The 19,647-nt window shown below is 44.4% G+C and overlaps 1 protein-coding gene across 2 annotated transcripts in view; it reads right to left on the bottom strand.

Annotated features, from left to right (window-relative positions):
• Positions 1-1,790: 1,790 nt before the first annotated feature.
• Positions 1,791-19,647, bottom strand: part of ZBTB16 (zinc finger and BTB domain containing 16) — a 237,079-nt gene continuing 219,222 nt past the window's right edge. For both annotated transcript variants that reach the window (XM_029574135.1, XM_029574136.1), the window contains exons 6-7: positions 8,840-9,007; positions 1,791-7,063 (exon numbers count right to left, since the gene is read on the bottom strand). In XM_029574135.1, coding sequence (XP_029429995.1) covers positions 6,834-7,063; positions 8,840-9,007 — 398 coding nt within the window. In that variant the 3' untranslated portion in view covers positions 1,791-6,833. The remainder of the gene's footprint in view (positions 7,064-8,839; positions 9,008-19,647) is intronic.

Here is a 19,647-nt window from a genome sequence, read left to right as displayed (position 1 = left end):
ACAAGCAATTTAATAATAATAATTCAAAAAAACTAAACAAAAAAAAAGCTGTATTTTGCTTGGTCCAGCAGGGCAGTTGGTCCTCAGTGCTATAATATACATATATTTATATATAGACAGGACAGCTTGGTGCATTCACCATGACCATTTTCTTAGCCATTAAAGAGTACATGCATAACACTAAGTGAAAAATACTATGTCACACCAAGAGGCTGGTACTCAAACTCATGCCAAGGATGCCATGGTAGTCACTCAACCCTCAGCTGTCAGCAACTTAGAAAGTCGACAGATTCCGAGGGATGTGTGTGTGGGTGCACTTTCTGCATGGGACTCATGGAGGTGTTAGAACCCACTATATTTCCCCCCACCCCCCACCCATACATACACCACACCCACTCACCAAATCCAGTAACCCCAAACATTGTTTTATATCTAGTGCTCTGTGTTTCCAGCCTGACTCCAAGCTCAATCCAATCCTCTATTCTAACTCCCATCCCCAGCACTCTGTGCATTTGGGATGGAGGAGAAAAACACCAGGCCAGGCCCAAGACTTTGGGAGCGGGGGGGGGGGGGGGGGGGGGGGGGGAAGATGGGGAAACCAGGAAAAGGGATTGTAAATGATCCCGGGAGCCGGGGTGACAGAATGGTGAGCGTGGAAACCTCCAGATGTGCACAAACTGAACACAGAGAAAGGCAACGTAAAACTCTGTAAGGTGAAACACACAAGCAAAGTGAGAACCCCGTCACTACCACCACCTTTCCCCCCTACCATGGCATCCCTAGCAAACTGTACCAGTTTATTCCAAAAGTGTACCGTCACAACTTGTGAGAAACTGCAGCAATATAATTATTTTTTTTTCTTCTTTTAAATGTGAAAAACTGTCCAGGCACAAAGATTACACAAGCATTTTCCCAATGTTACATGGCAGATCGTACTAAATCAGAGCTTCTCTGGTTTCCACTGTGGCTTTTCCCTCTCATGCAGGGCACCTAGTAGAATATTGTCTTTTAAAAAAAAAAAAAAAAAAAAAAATCTGTTCACACCTCTCTAGAGGTTGAAAATTTTTTTTTTAATTATTATTGTATGCCGTTACTGCAGCATAAACACCGCATGCCATCAAGTTTCCTTTAGTGTAGGCAAATGTCCATAAAACATCTGCCATTCATATATTGCTAAGAACAGGGCCGTTTATGTTCTGTAAGGACCGAGGCAGGACACCCTGTACACGCATGTACTGAGCTCCCCAGTCACACAGCAATCACGTAAGCTTGGAATGAGCCAGTCTGCCCTTTGCAGCTCCTGTGCCCTGGGATATCACATGGTGGAGCTGAGCCGGTGGGGGTGAGAGAGGGGGAAAGACGGCTTTGCTTGGGCCCACTGCCCATTTTATCAATTGGCTGAATCTGCATTTGCCCCGTTTGTTCCATCTTTTTTTTTAACTTGTGTAGCAAGTATCAGCCAGAAGGTACCCGCAGTGGTCCTTAAGGACATCGTTCACCGCATCATTAACCTTTTGCCTACTGTGCCCCCCCCCCCAAAACTCAATTTTCCTTTTGGTAGGAGGGCTGGCAGAAACGGTCGGCAGACCATGCACATCTCGGAGTTGGAGCAAAACATTGAATCCAAAATTTGTCGGCTTCCCAGTGAACGTCTTTGTTCTGGGATGAACAGGTCAACAGTTCTTTTTCCATTTCTGTTTAATAAAAATGAGTGTGTGGGAGGAAGTGACTCCCGAGGTACAGGTAACACTGGCAGTTAATGAGCTAAGAGCCAAATGCACAGGTGCAGGTGTTTGTGTGTGCGGGGGGGGGGGGGGGGGTGAAGGGTATTTATTAAGGATTTTTTTTTTTTTTTTTTTAACAATAGACCTTAAGAATTGTTACATGAACTGCCATGCGGAAGGGTCCTTGGTTTCATCCCCACATCAAGTCTTTTGCTCCCAGGACAGGGTCGACCGAGGATGTGGTGGAGGCAGCATTCACAGCCCCTGGTAGAAGAGGGAGTTGTGTTCGTTACTCACGGGTGGCAAGCAGCGGCCAGATTCAAGGCCTGCGACTGTAAGGTGGCCAATGGCGCCCAAGCGCGTGGCTCCCAGCCAAAAAAAAAAAAAAAGACTGCCACGGCAACGGATCTGGTTAGGCAGCATTTGGAAGGGGGTTCAAAGAACAGGGAGAAAAATAATTTCCACGTAAGTGCAAGTGACGGCTTATGGCACTAGGATCCCAGATCCTAGCTGCCATTGAGCTGGAGAATCCATGGAGCAGGAGGAAACTGCCAGGTCCAAAAAAAAATAAAAAATGACATGGCAGCAGCAGACACCCCACCCCGCCTCTACCCAATCCAGCCCAACACAACTTTAAGGCCCCAGATGTCTAATTGCACAGTTTAAACCAACAGCTCCTGTTTCTGTTTGAGGAAGGATGCGAGACAGGCTGATGCACTCCCCAAAACAGAAAGAACAACCTTCCGATTTAGTACCATCCTGCCGCTGGAACATCAGATTACAACAATAACTGCAGAACGGGTTTATGTATTTCTGTGTTTTTTCCACACACGCGCGCGCGCACACTCGCACGGACACACACACAGGTCAGTGTTCACATTACAAAAGGGAAGGTCAGAGTTTGGCAGGGCAACTAACAAAGGGATTAACAAGTATTACAAAAATATTACAATTTGTAAATTTCAGTCTAACCCTCAGTTTTCTTTTTTATTTTTTTATTATTTTTTTTTACTATTCTTGTCCAGCAGCGAGGGAAACAACTGTAGTGTAACGCTTTTTTATTTTTGTGTGTGTGTGTGTGAAGAGGATGTTTCCATTTTTTGTTCTCTTCTTTGTACTTTTTTTTTAATTTTTTAAAATATTTTTATTTTTAAGCACACCCTATTCGTTTGATTCTCTCGGGGGGGGGGGGGGGGGAAGGTGATTGCAGGAGTTTAGGAAGGGGTGGCAAATTCTTTCCATGGCATTAAGAAAAAAAAAAAAAAATAAGCAAATACACCCAAACCACCCAACAAGTGGTATCCTTCACTGAAGCCTGCCCGAAAATTTCCATACACTTTCCGCTCTGTGTATGTTGTTCACATTCAACAATGGCGAATAACAAAGAAAAAAAAATATCCCCCTACTATTCTAGTAACATATTCAACTCGTTTTAATTTTTTTCTTTATAACCTCCTTTCCAAACAATTCAACTAAACCGCTAACATTTACAAAACACCTCAAACTCTGCACTTCTTGTGCCCCCCTCCCCAAGGATTTTTAGAAATTCTGACATTGTCGAACCAAGCAGCAAAAAGGGAACAGCCCTATTACACTTTCTGTTCCCTTTAATCCTACCTACAAACATTTTCCTAACCTTCATCGGCTAAATTACAAAGGAAAAAAAAATAAGACATAAAAATATCCTTATTTCATCATGTACAAAAGCAAGTAAAGCAATGAGATGATACAGAAATGACCTCATAAAGCAAACAAATACTGCAAGCGTCCATGTGTAATTTAAATTTATAAAAAAACAAAAGAAAAACTTAGGAGGTAGCTTTCAGAAAAAAAAAAATGAAAAGGTGATTATTAATCATTCTTCTTCTGCCTCAACAGGCGAAGGACCAGGAAGATACCAGGTTTGTTAGCAACAGTGTGCAAAGAAAAATGACAATACCTTTTACTGATTTGTCTTTTTTCTTTGCCGATGCATGCATATATATATATATATTTTATATATACACACACAAACATATCTATCTATATATATATTATATATACACACACACATCCCATCATAACCTGGCACCCTGCAACACATGGGACAGCCTTCTATTCGGCTACTTCATTCAAAATAAAAGCGCATTTTGTGAGGTCATTAAACATAAAATAAAGAACCAAAAACAAACAACAATGAGAATATCTGAGGTAATTCAAGTATAATGTGCGAAACGTGGAAACACAGGAAATGGGTGGGAGAGGGGGTTAAAAAAAAAATAAATAAAATCAATTCCTTTCCTCCTCCTCAACAACCACCAAAAACAAGTAACCAAACAAAAAAAAAAAAAAACACGTTAAGTCATTTTGTATCCTTCATTCCCTGCAGGTATCAGAGACAGGGCAGAAATTCTCGGGGCCCTAGGAGGATGTTCCAGGACAGACCGGTGCAAGCAGGGGGAAGGAGAGTCAATGCAAGACTCCCTCGGGTACAAACATTTTGTAAGGATTTTTGAGCTCAGCAAATAACATCTACACGGTCTTTTTTTTTTTTTTTTGTAGCGGTTTTTGCCTCTGCTGTGTGGCTCCGGCGTGGACAGTGACAGGGGGATGCTCCCTCATTTTGGGCAAGAAAAAAAAGAAATTGGAAATTGTATTTATTTTAAGGTTATTTCCTCCAGAAAATTCCTCTTCTCCCATGCACTTCAGTGGACTATTAAGGCCTATTCCACCTTTCTCTCTCTCCTTTTATTTATTTTTTTTAATATATCAAATGTTGGCACGTGTAGTAAGTCTTATGGGAGACTGCAGACCCTGCACTAATGCAACCCAGGAGTCCCCGGGACTCCAATTATTAAAGGGGCCTCCCATTCTGGTGACGGCATCGCTATGGAAAGATTGCACAGAGGGAAACTTAAAAACCCCTGCGCTTAATCCCATTAAAACTGCGGCACTCGCTGAAGTCTTCAAATTATTAATTTGACCATTTCATGGTCCTATTTTGGGTTTCTTCCTCAGTTCCTTTTCTGTCCTATGTTTTATTCTTCTCTCCCCCCCCCCCCCCCCCCCCAAATAAACCCCAAGATGCCCACTTTCCATTATGAACATACTTTATGTTCTTAGCCTGCCTGCAAGTCCATGTGGGAAGTGCCTGTTTGAGCTCTGATGACTATCAGCACAGCAGCAGCCTCCACCCTAATTTACATGGACTCCCTAGCTTAGCATGGGAACCAGGGAGGAACTTAACACAAACTTAATAATGTCTAAGAAACGGAGATGGAAATTAGACTGAATTAATGGCTTTGCCCATTTAAAACACTTTCTTCTTTCTTTTTTTTGGCTAGCCAGACCTTTTGTAACCCAGGCCATGTTTTAAATGCATTATGTGCTGATGGGGATCCCTCACGAGATTGGGACTGAAGAGCAGAGCTTCGTGTGCACGCCCGCATGTGGTTCCCTTACAGAAACAGCTGAGACCTGCACTTCCCCTCCCCCCCCCCACCCCACCCTACTATTGGGAGGAAAATAACTCTAGTGAAACATTCTCCTTCCAAAAATGTGCAGCACTATACAGTAGCACTATGCGCCCTGCAAGAACGTTTCAGTGAGCCATCTTTTTGAATCCGCTAAATTGCTTTGCACCTTTGAAGAAAAAATACCCATCCAGAGAACTAATAAACCGAATGACAGGGGGAACAGGAGCCATCATGCCCTGCCAAAAGATCCCAATTAAGAGCCTTCCACTGTACATCTCTGTGTGCAGCATTCTTAAGTGCTATATGTCCAGCGATGGAGTATTCCCCCCAGTAAGTACTATGACTATTTTTTAAAATTCAAAATTCAATTGGTGGTTCTGAAACTCAGCCATCCCCAGAACTACTTCTCCCCTCCCCCAACAGACACACAAACACACACACATACACACACACACACACATATAAAGGGGCTGCTGGATTAAGAAAACAGACAATGCCCCGAAGAGACCAAGAGTTGAATTTAGTGCTTATATAAAATGGCATTATCGACTGACCAGATGTCATGTAGCATTCTGCATACAAAAACCTTATTTCCTTAAGAGCGCAGTGCTGCACTCAAGTCCGTGACATCCAGCAGCTGGGGGAGAAGGAAAAGCTGTTAATCCGCCACCACCTCCCCTGCAGCCCCCAACCCCTCCCCCCCCCCCCCGCCATGCACAGCACAGGCCATGGAGAAGCAGGCAGCCACTGTGAGGTGTGTCTGGGGTAGGCCCATGGATGTCAGCCCTCTCGTGGTTTATGTCTCTTCTCCCCCGCCCCCCCCCCCCCCCCGATGAAACGCACATCAAAAGAAATCAGAGAGACTGCTCTGATCAGCATAAGAGGGGGCTCACACAGCATCCATGAAACAAAAGTGGGCCAGTCTCATAAGTCATCTAAATTTGCTTTTTTTTTGGGGGGGGGGGGGGGGGAGGGTGGTGTCAAAAGGTCACCACTACCATCCTAAGCTGTCCATCTCACATTGTTTTTTTGTTTTTTGGAATGTGCCAAATAAAAAAAAAAAGATTAAAAAACAAAAAAATAAAAAATCAAGTCAATTCTTGGTGAGCCTGACACCGCCACAGCTACAACATCTTATCAGCTCAGCCACTACATAACTTAGGCTGGCAAGTATTAACTCTTTACGGCCTGTGGAATCCATTACCACAGTTCCAAGGCAGTCTGTCTGTCCCAGAATCGGTGGCCGCTGATGCTGGAAACTTTGACTTTCTCCAAGATAGGAGGAATAAAAAACAAAACAAACCAAAAAAAAAAACCACAAACCACCTCCCACTAAAATCAAACAATAAAAGAAAATAAAACAAGCTTCCAACTTTGTTTTTCTCAACATACTAAAGCACTTGAGTGGAACACGCAAACTTTTCCCAATATAATGGAAAACAAAAAAACAATTATTATTTTTTTTGCCTTTTCCTTGTCTCCTTCTGAACATAAGCATCACAAAAAAAAAAAAAAAAAAAATAGGGTAGAGGAAGGGAAGGGGATTTATGCACAACATGTGGCAGAATACAAGGAAGCTGGCCATTCCCTTCATTTCACTATTTTGCCCAAGTCCTTCAGGACCTCCCCCCCCCCCCACGCCCCCCTGTGACCCTTACACGTAGCAGAGATAGAGGTAGGTCTTTTCTATCCTCCAGTCGGGCGGGATGTCCTCGGGTTTGTGTGCCTTCATGTGCTTCTGCATGGCGGACAGGCTGGGACAGTACTCCAGGCAGATGGTGCACTGGTAGGGAGAGGCGCCGTTGTGCGTCCTGAGGTGTTTGATCATCGCGGAGTAATCTCGAGATCGCTGGTGGCACAGCTTGCACTCAAAGGGCTTCTCTCCTGCCAAGAACAAACCCCCCGAGGCACGTTAAGGAAAAAAGAGGTTCCCCGCCCGCCGAGCAAGCAACGCAAGCATCTATTGCCTTCTCCACCCCCCCCCCCCCCCCCCACACACACACACTTTTTCAGGTGGCGTAGGAGAAAATGGAAGCGGTGCATTGGTGCGGAGGAGAAAACAGAGTCCTTAGCCAGGAGCCCGAGGAAATCCCCGTCCCATCCCTGTGATGGGAGGGGTCCGGGGTTTGCGCAGGGCAGAGGGAGGATCAGCCCTCCTGCTTTAATGCTGCCTGCCTTTACACAGTCGTTAACCGATCACAGTTTTTCTTTACGACTTCAGAAGGTCCATATTCAGGAGGGCCAATTAGTGGACAAGTTAGCCGGATAACTTGTTCCATATATTCAGCGGGATAAAACATCTGACTTTAAAAGATATCCGGCTGAGTAACATTGTCATTAGTTAATTAAACAGTACAGAGGGCGGCCAATTCCCTTCCCGCTCCCCAAAGTGTGATATTAAGGCCCTGTCAGGCTATACTCTCCTGCCCTCCCCCCCCCCCCCTCCCGACACCCAAACATTTTAAAGATTAAGGGAGTGCCGGACATCATATGCTGGGATCAGGTCCCGAGTTTCAAACTCGTGACCCGGCTGCCTCCCCCCCCCCCCAACAAAGAATCATCCTGGCGCCAGCACCCCCCCCCCCCCCGAAGACTCTCTCCATCCCGCCCGGTACCTTTTTGATCTGAGCCGGGAGCGAGGGTCCCTCAAGCTTACGTTGAAGTTTACGCTTCCAGCATTGCCCTCTCTCAGAGCAGCACCAGAGATGCTGGGAGTGGAGAAGAGGGTCCCTCTCTCCCGGGCTCAGATCAAAAAGGTACCGGGCGGGATGGAGAGGGTCTGGGAGATATTGGAGGGGGGGGGGGGGTAGTTGGCACCAGGATTCTTCTTTGTGGGGAGGCAGCCCTGTCACGTGTTTGAAACTTGGGACCAGGGCCTGGCATATAATACTGAGCACTTCCTCAAATCTGTAAAGGTTTGGGGAGGGGGGGGGGGGGGGGTTGTAGGCGAATATGACCTGACCAAGCCTTAATATCATGCTTTGGGGAGGGGATTGGCCGCCCTCTTTTAAAGATATCTGGTTCACTAACGCATTATCTGGCCACACAAGGCTGAATAACTTTAGATCTGCTCAGAAGCAGGTCTAAAGTTATTCGGCTAACGTAACCACATATACTACCATCAAATGCAGCATTACTGAACATTTCCTATTAAACTGAAACAGTCACTATTTACCAATCACTACAATGTTTTACTTCTTGTTAAACTTTTTATCTTTCCTCTAACTCTAATCCCAGTTAGAATGACCCTCGTTTTATTGTAACTTCTTCTTCCATGCACTTGTTTTACTTTTAATGTATACTCTTATGTTATTAGTTATTTACGTTATAATGTATTTCTCACCCCTTGTTTTATGTAAACCGACATGATACGAACTCCGTGAATGCCGGTATAGAAAAATACAAATAAATAAAATAAATAAATAAATATACTTGATGTTTAGCTAGGTTAGCTGGATCTCTCAGCCCCCTCCCTGGTACGACCCCAAAACAGGCCTTTTTTATCCAGTTACATTATAGCCGGATAACTACTAATCCAGCTATAATTTAGAAAAAAACAAGTGGCTGAATATGCCAAATTTGCCATTTAGATGGATAACATTTGAGTTGCCTGCCCCCACTTGACTGGAAGAGACAAAAGTCCAATGTAGTGACCGGTACCTGTATGGACCCGGTAGTGGGTCTCCAGCTGGTGCTTAAGGCTGAATTTCTTGCCGCAGCCATTGCACTCATAGGGTTTCTCGCCGGTGTGGATGCGCTTGTGGCCCTTCAGCGTGCTCTCGTCTCGGAAGCAGCTTCCGCAGAACTCGCACTCGTATGGGTGATCGCCTGCAAAAGGAGACAGATAAGAGGTGGCCCCTGGTTTTAGTAGCTGGTGGTGATTCATCGATCCCAGGCTCTGAGGCAGGTTGTGCCTAGCAGCTGCCCCCAGCCCTAAAAATACCTCCAGTTCCCTCTCCTATCCTCCCATTAAACCCACAACCACCAGCCCACTTCTACTTCGTAAACTTGCCCTGCCAGGGCTAAAAAATGATTTGTCTTCTTCTGCTCCCACCTTCCCCAGTGGCAACACACATGTACAAGCCCAGCCATTTCACAGCCATGGAGTTCCTGAAGGCAAAGTAGCATCTAACTGGCACAGATTATGAGCTGTACTCATACGAGAAAATGGATGCTCAATGGTGCGATCTTAGCATGTTCAACTTTAATCAATAGTCACAGACGAGGAGGTGCTGTAAAGAAATATGGGCAGACCTCCTAAAACAATGCGTTTCCACTCCATTTTATATTATCAGTACAAAGTCTTAGAGAAGCCCAGTGTTGTACTGAGATCCAGAAGACACTCTGGGCACTAAAAGCTAAAATCTGTCTTGGGCTTGAGGCATTTCTAGTGATATTTTTCATGACGACATGCATTTTTAAATGTGGTTTCAGTCTGTTTATTCATCCCAAACTCAGCAAGCTCTATTTCTAAGTAATAAGGTACATCAGGGCATACATTAATATTGGATACTGGTTCCACTTTTGTCACTAAGGATGTAAAATACCTGAAAAGCACAAACATCCCACTCCAGCATGCACCACAGACTGCCCGATCAAAATTTATAAAATTATTATTATTTTTTTTTTTGTGAAAAACACATTTGTCAATGCTTGGATCCAACTTATCCTACTCCTTACAGGGATACTGGCGCAAGGCAGACTCTCCACCCAGGACAGAGAGTGTTTCCTAGCTACAGGCTGCTCCCCAACACAAAAGGGGGACCAACAGACACTGAACCAGGTGCCAACAGGTACAACAATGGTGCTGTTGGTAATAGACGGGAAGACAGCCTGAACCCAAACAATGGGCCCTAGGCAGGGAGAGTTGGGTTCTACTCCTCAGACAGACTCCGGAGGACAGACTGGTCAAACCTACTGTTGTGTCAGCCATCCCTATCCAGGCAATAGTGAGATGTGAATGTGTTGAGAGAACTCCATGTTGCAGCCATGCAGATCTCCTGTATGGGAACTGCTCATAAGTGGGCCACCAAAACTGCCATGGCTCTGATAGAATGAGCCTTGACATGACTCCCAAGATGCAGTCCTGCCTGGCATAGCAGAAGGAGATGCAATCTGCTAACCAAATGGATAGTGTGTTTTGCAACAACGCCCAGCCTATTCCTATCAAAAGAAATTTAAAAATTGGGTGGACGGACTGTCTATGGGTTTCTGTCCGCTTACAGCTCCTTAGAAAAAGAGAGACTGGAGAGGGACCCCGTGTGATATAGGGCATACTAGGCATGCTCAGTGTGCCTAGTAAAAGTTCTAGAAACTTTGACATAAGTTTTCCGCATCAGGGCTCCATCTGATGATGTCACCTATGTATGAGGACTACCATCCTGCTTGTCCTCGGAGAAAAGAGATTCTGAAGGTAGTCATGTCCAGCCAGTCAATGAAGTAAAGCAATTGGGAAAGCCAACAGTGTGCCTGGTGCATGAGTGGCTAGATCATCAACAGCAGGAAAAAGGAAGCATGGTACTCAACGAGGCATGGTGAGACCCCCCACCTTGAGTATCATGTTCAGCTCTGGAGGTGGGTCTTACCATGGTTCAATACTGAGGCAATATAATATTTTCTGTTTTATTCTACATTCCTTTTAGATCATCCCTAACATTCTATTTGCTTTTTTGACCATCGGATTTAAACATATTGTCCACAAGGACTCCAAGGTCCTTTTCTTGGGTAGAGATGCCTAATATATAAAACAGCATCAATTACCTGTAGTTGAGATTATTTTTCCCTATGTGCATCACAATACACTTTTCCATATTAAATTTTTTCTCTGTCATTCAGTTGCCCAGTCTCCTAGTCTCACGAGGTTCTGAAGGCTTATATATACTTTTTGAGTTGACAGTCCTGCAGTTTCCCACAATCTGCTGCTGTTTTGAATTTGAATAATTTGAATAATTTTGTGTCATCTGCAAGTTTGATCAACTCACTCATTGTTCCCTTTTCAAAATCATTTATGAATATGTTAAACAGCATGGATCTAGGTGCTGATCCCTGTGGTACTTCACTAATGATCTTTCTCTATTTGGAAAACTGACCATTTAGTCCTATCCTCTGTTTCCAATCTTGTAACCAGTTACCAATCCAGTGTTACTGCCTCCTATCCCATGATTTTATAATTTCTTGAGGAGTCTCTCATGGCGGACTTTGTCAAATGCTTTCTGAAAATCCAAATTCACTATATCAATTGGTTCACATTTATCTACACCTTCAAAAAATTCTAAGAGATTGGCAAGACAAGACTTCTCCTTGCTAAAACCATGTTGACTCTTCCCCATTAAGCCATGTCTATCTATATGGCCAGTGATTTTATTTTTAAGAATGGCTTCTACCATTTTGCTTGGCACTGTCAGGTTCACATCTATATTTCCTGGATCACCTCTGGAGCCCTTTTTAAAAATTAGCATCACATTGACCAATTCCAGTCTTAAGAAATCATGGCTGTATTAAAATGATAGGTTACAGATTACTAGTAACAGGTTATCAATTTCATGTTTTAGTTGTTTTAGAACTCTAGAGTGGTTGCCATCCGGTCCCAGTGATTTGTTACTCTTTAGTTTGTCAAGCTGATTTATTATATCTTCCATTATTACAACATCCTCCTCTGTAAATAGCAAAGCAAAGAATTAATTCACTTTTTCTTTTATTTCCATGTCCTCCTTGAGTACCCCTTCTGCCCCTCAATCATCTAGTAGTACAACTGACTGCAACACAAACCATACAAAGAGGCTTAAGATGCTCAAAATGTACTCACTGAAGTAGAGAGAAAGGGGGAGGGAAATATGATAGAAACATTCCCACTTTTAACAGGTTTCAATAAAGTATGCAAATATTAAATTTTCCAGAGAAAATAAAATTCAAAGACAAGAGATCAAGCTATGGAGATATAGAGCGGCAGGTTTAGAGGAAACATGAGAAAATACTTCTTTACTGAAAGGGTTGGTAAATGATGGGAATGCCAAAGCAGCAAATATGGAAGAAACTAGTAATGTGACAGAATGGCCTACCCAGTTGCAATGCTGTGCACTGCCATGCATAGGGATCTGTGTTCAAATATTCCACTTCCCAGGTTGATCAGGGTTGGAAATGCTGCAATGGCAATGTTTGCAGCTCCTGGTGAAGAAGAAGTCAATATTCGTGTAATGCTGACACCTAGTGGTGGGATTTTAGACCCATGATTGCAGGGATTCAGGAATAGCCCAGGTGCATGACCCCCAGCTGACGAATTGATGCTACAATTGCTGAACTAAAGTAAGCTGGGAGAGGATATAAGATAAGTTGTTGTAAATGAAGGCTCCTGGTGCCAGATCCCAGCCCAGATTCCAGCTGAGCTGGAAGTTGTAAACAGGAAGAAAATGCCAGGTCAGAAAAGAAAAATAATTCAAAACATGCAATGGACAAATTTATTTATTTAAAAACTTTTTTATACCGGCATTCGTAGGACACATCATGTCGGTTTACAAATAACTGAGAAAGGAAAGGAAATTACAATGAACAGGGGAGGGGTTAACTGGGTGATATACAAAGTAGAGGAGAGGAGAGTCAAATACAGAGGACAGTGGTAGGAACAGACCACCCTTCACTCTCTTCAGAGCACAGGCAAGAGGGGAGGAGAGGTGAAAAGGAGACATTATGGGGTCAGATAAAGGAAGTACCACCTAAAGACATTGGGTCACATATGACACCTAGCAAGGTAATGTGACCTAGGTGGCCAGATGTTCAAGGCCTGTCTCGCTAGCTCTAGCAGATGTTTACATTATTACAAAACGTGATGGCAAAACATGAGTGGGGAGCTGGGTGTAGACAGGAGCTTGGATGGCTCATCTACCCCAACAGAAGTGCACAAAGAGTGACTTGGATAAGGAGAGAGATCTTACAAGCGGGTTGAGCTTCTCAGGCTGGAAGCTGGGATAGATCCTTAGTAATTTTGACCAGAATAATTGGGAAGACCAGGAGTCAAATTCCCCCTCCTAATTTTTAAGAAAGTCTCTTCTTATCAAAAGCAGGCAATGCTGGCTTCTAGGCTCCAAGACCAAGGAATTCTACCAGTTTGAGATGTTAATATTTACATTTCAGTCTTCTTCTATGGTTAACCTACCCCCCCTCCCCCCCACACACACAAAAAAGAACCAAGCTAGAAATTCAGGAGGGTACACAGCCCCCTTTGACTTAAATGTGCAGGAAAATGTTTCCCTGTAATGAAAGATTTCCAGACTCGATATTTCCACTACACCGCCGATGTGATAAATGAACCTTTAAAGGACAAGGCTCCAAATTCTAGGAATGGAAGGTGAGGTCCTGGCGCTGATCATTTACTGCACACGTGGAGGCAAGCACGATAGAGATGGATGGATCACCCCAGACTTGTTCATGAATATTTAAATATTCCCGATTTGTCTTGTCACTGTAATTACAATTTCTCAGCGCTGCCTCTCGTACAACCACAGTTTATGGTAAAGAATTGGCCCAACTGTATTTCACTTGTCCCACTGCAGATGTGCAGAGCAGCCCAAGCGTGTAATGCGCGCCACGTTTCATACATTTTCTTCAGCCGCTGAAGGCTTAAGTCATCCACAATGACCTACGTTTTTTCATTATCCCCATGTCAAACTGCACTCGTGCCTAAGCATAAATTGTTCTTCTAGTTACAGAATCTCCCGCCTGGGCTTTTCACTTCCTCATTAATACGGTATCGGCCGCTTCATTCTCTCTCTCTCTTTCTCCAGATCCTGAATAAATATTCCACCCATAAAAATTAAGACACCCTTCCTACAAATTCCCCAGGCTTTGAAACCTTTCAGGAAGCCTCAGAAGGTGTTTCTGGCAAGCTCCCAGCACCACCTGTTTTGTATTATGGCTGAAAATTACCCAAGTATTGGACCAATGGTTTCAAACCAGAAAGTTTTGGGTTTTTTGTTTGTTTTTGTTTTTTTTTTTTTTTAAGACTGCTGTTGGGAGCAGAGGTTTTCTTTTTTTTTTTTTTGCACACATGCGCTTTCCCAATTTCGAATTGCACGCCTTGCCCACGTAAAGAGCGTGGCTACAAAACAGATCATCCGAGTTCCAGCAAAGGAGGTTTAATAATTAAAAGCAGTTATTGCAACAAGCTTGTGTCGGCCATATTAGTAGCTTTGCTGGTATAAAGTGAGGGCACAGATGAACGCACTATACCGAGGGGCAAGATGGGGGTAGGGGCTGGGGAAATGATTTGGGTCCCCCTGCCTGCTCTCATTCCTAGGATTAGTTGAAGCTACAACAGTGACATTCAGGGAGGGTTCCCCTACAGAGGGATCCCCACGCATCACTTTACAACAGTGAACCCTTACTGGTTCTTTCAGCAGCCTTGTAATCCAAGACTGAAGATACCTACATGGGCCTCCATTCTCATTTTCCCATTGATTCTCATAGGACAATTAAAAAACAGGTAGTCCATGCATGCAGTGTAATAAAGCCAAGATGAAATCAGCCTGCTCCTTACAGCAACACTAGCTAGGCTACTATTGTGTTTGGCAGATAAGGAAGAGAGAAGCCGTAAAGAACGAAATCCTAACAATCGTACCCCAGTTCATCTATCTAGTAGATTTTATTGTTTCTTTATTTCTCACAGCTGATGACCAATTCTTACCCAGAACAAACTCTCCTCTGCAGCTATGGGCACTGGTGGCACCTGTAATTACTGCAACACCATGGGTAGGACACTGGCAGCACAGAAGCAGGACGCTGGTGTCCTGGGAAGGAGCAAAGTATGTAGGTGAGAGCCCCTTCCACAACTTGGCAATAAATGGGAAAAGAGATACCAACAAGGTACACAAACACGACAGGCAGAAGAGGGGGGACAGAGGATGGGTGAACATGGAAGCAAAATGTTTTATACACTGTGCAACTGAGCAGACCACCATGGTGAGGGGGACAAGGGAGGGAAACAGAGGAAGTCATTACTGCAGGTGCATGGCGGTCTAGACATAAAGAGGTGTGATCCAGAAATCCCGGCTAAACACCTTTTGCCACCATGCACTCGGCATCCCTGAGCAAGGCACTTGACCTCTCTTCTAGGCAAAGATGTCCAAAGTTATGAGAAAAATCCTCACATGACACTGTGTGCGGCAAGGGGGCACCAGGGCTGGTCAGGATTATTGTGTGTGGTCTATTAACGAAGGAAGGTGTACTCATATTTGCCCCAAGGTTTGAGCGCTGGGTGGCTACGTCCTCACCCGATCTCCCAGCGCCACACTAAGCACCATTAGTCCTCTCCCCCCACCCCTCCCCTTCCCTCCCACCTCTATTCGGGACACATGGCTATTTTAAAATGGAGTGTTAAGTCTGAGAGGCTCGTGTGACAGGATTTGGATGAATTTAATTATCAAATCCAATCACAGGTTAAATGAGGTTTAAATAAGGAATCTCCGGAGCATAATAATAAAAAAAAAACAAAACCAAAAAAAGCCCCCAAACTCCAGAATCCACCCCCTTCCCACTCAACAACCCCACTACAAAAAGAGAAAAAATATTAAAACAAGTCGTCAGAGCTGACATTTATACAGAGACAGGCAGTCACTCTCGTTCATAATAGCATGTACATACACACGCACAAAAAAAAAAAAAAATCCAATTTGTGACATGTTGATTAAGTTGGTAGGCTTCTTAATGAGCTTGACATTAAGTGCAGGACAAACGAGACTAATTACAGAACCCCCCCAACCTCTGGCTGCCAGACTGCACCTGTGACATCCGCCCCACCTTTCTCCCCAAATCCTACAACGGTACCTGATGGTGCCTTTTTGGTTACCAACTGGCTCAGCCGGAAAACCATCCAGTTTCCCCGCTCTCTCCATCCCCCCCCCCACCACGTCCCTCCACCCCCACGCGCAGCTGAGAGTTTATTAGATGATGAGGCGTGTAAATCAGGGATCTATCAATGCCACAGGCTCGGCTGGCCTGCACTACCCAACACAGCTGCTGGCGCTCAACTGACAGCACAGGCGGCAAACGGACTGAGAACAGCTACTGAATATTAATGGCCCGATCCATTGTCTGCGAGGACGGGAAAAAAAAAAACAGAGCAGCAGCTCTTCACATTCTGAGGGTACTAAAGCTCATTTCTTTCTTGTTTCCTACATTGTTGGGGGAAGCGGGTGGGTTGGCGGGGAGTAGCCAAAGAGTTACAGAACACTGGGGGTCTCCTGCTGGGAAGGAGGCTGGTGGGTTATAGAAGAATTTGCACTACTCCAGCATGGAAAACAAGAGTACAAGGAAATACCCTTATGAACTCACTCTCTCTCTCTCTCTCTCTCTATATATATATGTATTTGCACATACACAAACATAAATAAATTGTAAAAGGAACACATTTCTCATTACTATGTTCTAAAACCCTACGTGCTTCTTCTACAGAGAATTTCTGCAAACGGAATACGCAGGAACGGCGACTTATTTAAACATAAAACAGAGGCAAGGCGTCTCTTAACCGCGAGATGAAATCCGGGGTTTTCAGTCTCCTGTAACATCTGCTGCTGAGAAACTGAAACGTGCGTGGAACGCGAAGTTAAAGCTCGACAGTAAGCTAGCGGCTTGAACCCGGGGGGGGGGGATCCTAAATTTCAGGACACGCACCATAGCCTCTGCTGTGTGGCATTCAGAGGACAAAGGGAGTTTCATACAGGAGAAAAGCCACCATGTCTTCCCCAAGCCGGGCCCCTGTTTCGCTTCTGCAGCCCGTCTTAAAAGTGCCCCGGCTTGAAAATCTTCTGCATTTTCCAGGGATTTTGCAGCATAGCCTCCAGCAGCCTGAGCAGCCAATTTCCTAGCAGACGGTTTTTTTTATTGTTTTGGTTTTTTTTTGCAAAGTGGTGACCCGGAAAAGTCAGACTTGGCCAAACAAATACCTTGCGTTTCCAGTCGGGTCCCAGAGGTTCGTGGAGATGTTTGGCGACTCTGTCAGAGTCGCACAGGGAGGTTGGATGGCAGAGGGGAGTTTTTGTATATTCAGCCTATCACATGGACAATGGCCCCAAACCCAGTAGGGAGGCAGTCACATGTACTCTGATTGAGAACATGCGATTACCTGTTTGCGGCCTATATGTGCTGCAGCAGCTGTCTGTGTAAAAAAAAAAAAAAAAAAATAAAAAAAATATATATATATATATATATATATATATATATATAAAAAAGACATTAAAATAGGTGGAGCTCTAGACTCCTGATTAAACTGTGTTGATATACTTTTCTGCCGCATTAATTCCTGGATCACTCTTCCACCCTTACCCAGAACGTGGACCAAACGTAGAATGGTAAGTCATGCACTGTGAAACAGATGAAAAAGGTGTGCCCAGTAAGACTGTTGGTCTCATGTTAGCCACTTTTTGGTTTTTTTTTCCACTTCTTTTAAATCTCTCATCAAATGTGATTTAAAATAATAGCCAATGAACCTAGGAGGGATTTAACAAAAGTGCCTTTCAGCACTGTTCAGCACTGTGCTCTGGACAGCTCCTGTGATGGACAGACATAAAAATTAATAGCACTTTTCACATTTTTTTTAATGTGCTAAACAAAGGATAAAAAAAAAAAAAAGAAGATATGCCAGCACAATGCGATATGGGCTCCTAAAGGCCTGGCAAAAATTAATATAGTGAATTGGTGGGTAGCTGAATAAAATTAAGAAAACAAAATCCCCTCATTTTTAATTTTTATTTATGTGCAAAAGGGTTGCCCTGGTAACTTCTGAGTTATTTGGTCAAACCCAAGTTTTAGATTTCCTGCCCCTCTCAGCAGCAAAATTTAAGCCAGCTTCAGTCATTACTCAGCTAAAATTTAGCTGGTGAGATGGGGCTCCAGGGACGTAGCTAAAAGTTATCCATCTGGTGCAGATATTCAGCAGTAGCCGGTTAAGCTCACCCCAGCTAAGTCTCTGCCCTAAAGTTACCCAAGTAGCTTCAGCAGAAAACCTAACCTGGCTAAGTCCCCCGGCTTGCTCAGTATGGACCTCTCAGTTCCCAAAAGATATTACTGCTTAAAACGTTGGAAGTCTCCTCCTGCTTAGCCAAACCAACTGGTATGAATTTAAAAAGATGACTGCGCTGGTCTTCCTCAGAGGCCCAGGCATGCCTCACACCAATATACGTGAAGCTTGAATACAGCACGCAGACATTCTGTGAAGAGCACACTCAGGGTGAGGAGACATGAATACAGCACATTCTGTGAAGAGCACACTCAGGGTGAGGAGACATGAATACAGCACGCGGACGTTCTGTGAAGAGCACACTCAGGGTGAGGAGACATGAATACAGCACATTCTGTGAAGAGCACACTCAGGGTGAGGAGACATGAATACAGCACATTCTGTGAAGAGCACACTCAGGGTGAGGAGACATGAATACAGCACGCGGACATTCTGTGAAGAGCACATTCAGGGTGAGGAGACATGAATACAGCACGCGGACGTTCTGTGAAGAGCACACTCAGGGTGAGGAGACATGAAAACAGCACGCGGACGTTCTGTGAAGAACACACTCAGGGTGAGGAGACATGAATACAGCACGCGGACGTTCTGTGAAGAGCACACTCAGGGTGAGGAGACATGAATACAGCACGCGGACATTCTGTGAAGAGCACACTCAGGGTGAAGAGATTTCTTAAGGAAGGGGGAGTGTGGCCACAAGAAAGGTGACCATCTTTACATGCCCATAAAAGTGTAAATATTTTATTGCCTAAACATACCAATGTAAAGAGGAAGAAAGGAAGTCCAGGGTAGATATGACAAGAAGCAGTAACAGAGCAAAGGAACAGGTCAGCTGGGATTCGCAGGAGTCCAGCTAGTAATGATATTTTATTCGTAACTGCAAGATGGTTCTCGTTTCATCTTTCTCTCAAATGCAGCACAACAGATCTGGGTGGGGAGGGAGGGGGGGGGGGAAGATAAAAGTTTGTAGGTGTGAATCTACACAAAAGTTTCAGTCTGTACCTGTAACAGCGACTGGGGCCAGAGGCATCCATGGAAAGCTGCGTCTCCCAGCCCTCTCCTGGAGGCACACCTAGCCCGTCAGGTTTTCAGGATAGCCATAATGAATGTGCAGGAGATACGTCCGCATACACTGGAGACCCAGGGTGTGCAAATCTCTCTCACGGATATTCATTGTGGCAATCCTGAAAACCCAACTGGCTAGGTGTGTCTCCAGGAGAGGGCTGGGAAACGCTAATCTAAACTCCACCGGTTGGTATTGTGAATTTTTACATTTCTACCTCTGTTACCTTAGGGACAAGCCGCACTCAATAGCATGCTCTTATGCCATATCCCTGAAACCCCTTTTTTTGCGCTTCTTCCTGCACTTATTCTAATAAAGCGGCATCTGTAGAGACAACTCCATAGTTACCTCTAGAATACACAATAGTTCTTTACTGTAGTGTTCATTTACAAGGTACTT

This window comes from Rhinatrema bivittatum, chromosome 12 (assembly GCF_901001135.1).
Source record: "Rhinatrema bivittatum chromosome 12, aRhiBiv1.1, whole genome shotgun sequence".
NCBI classification, from domain to species: Eukaryota; Metazoa; Chordata; class Amphibia; order Gymnophiona; family Rhinatrematidae; genus Rhinatrema; species Rhinatrema bivittatum.
Note: the sequence above shows the minus strand (reverse complement) of the source record. Positions and strands in the feature narration are given on the sequence as shown.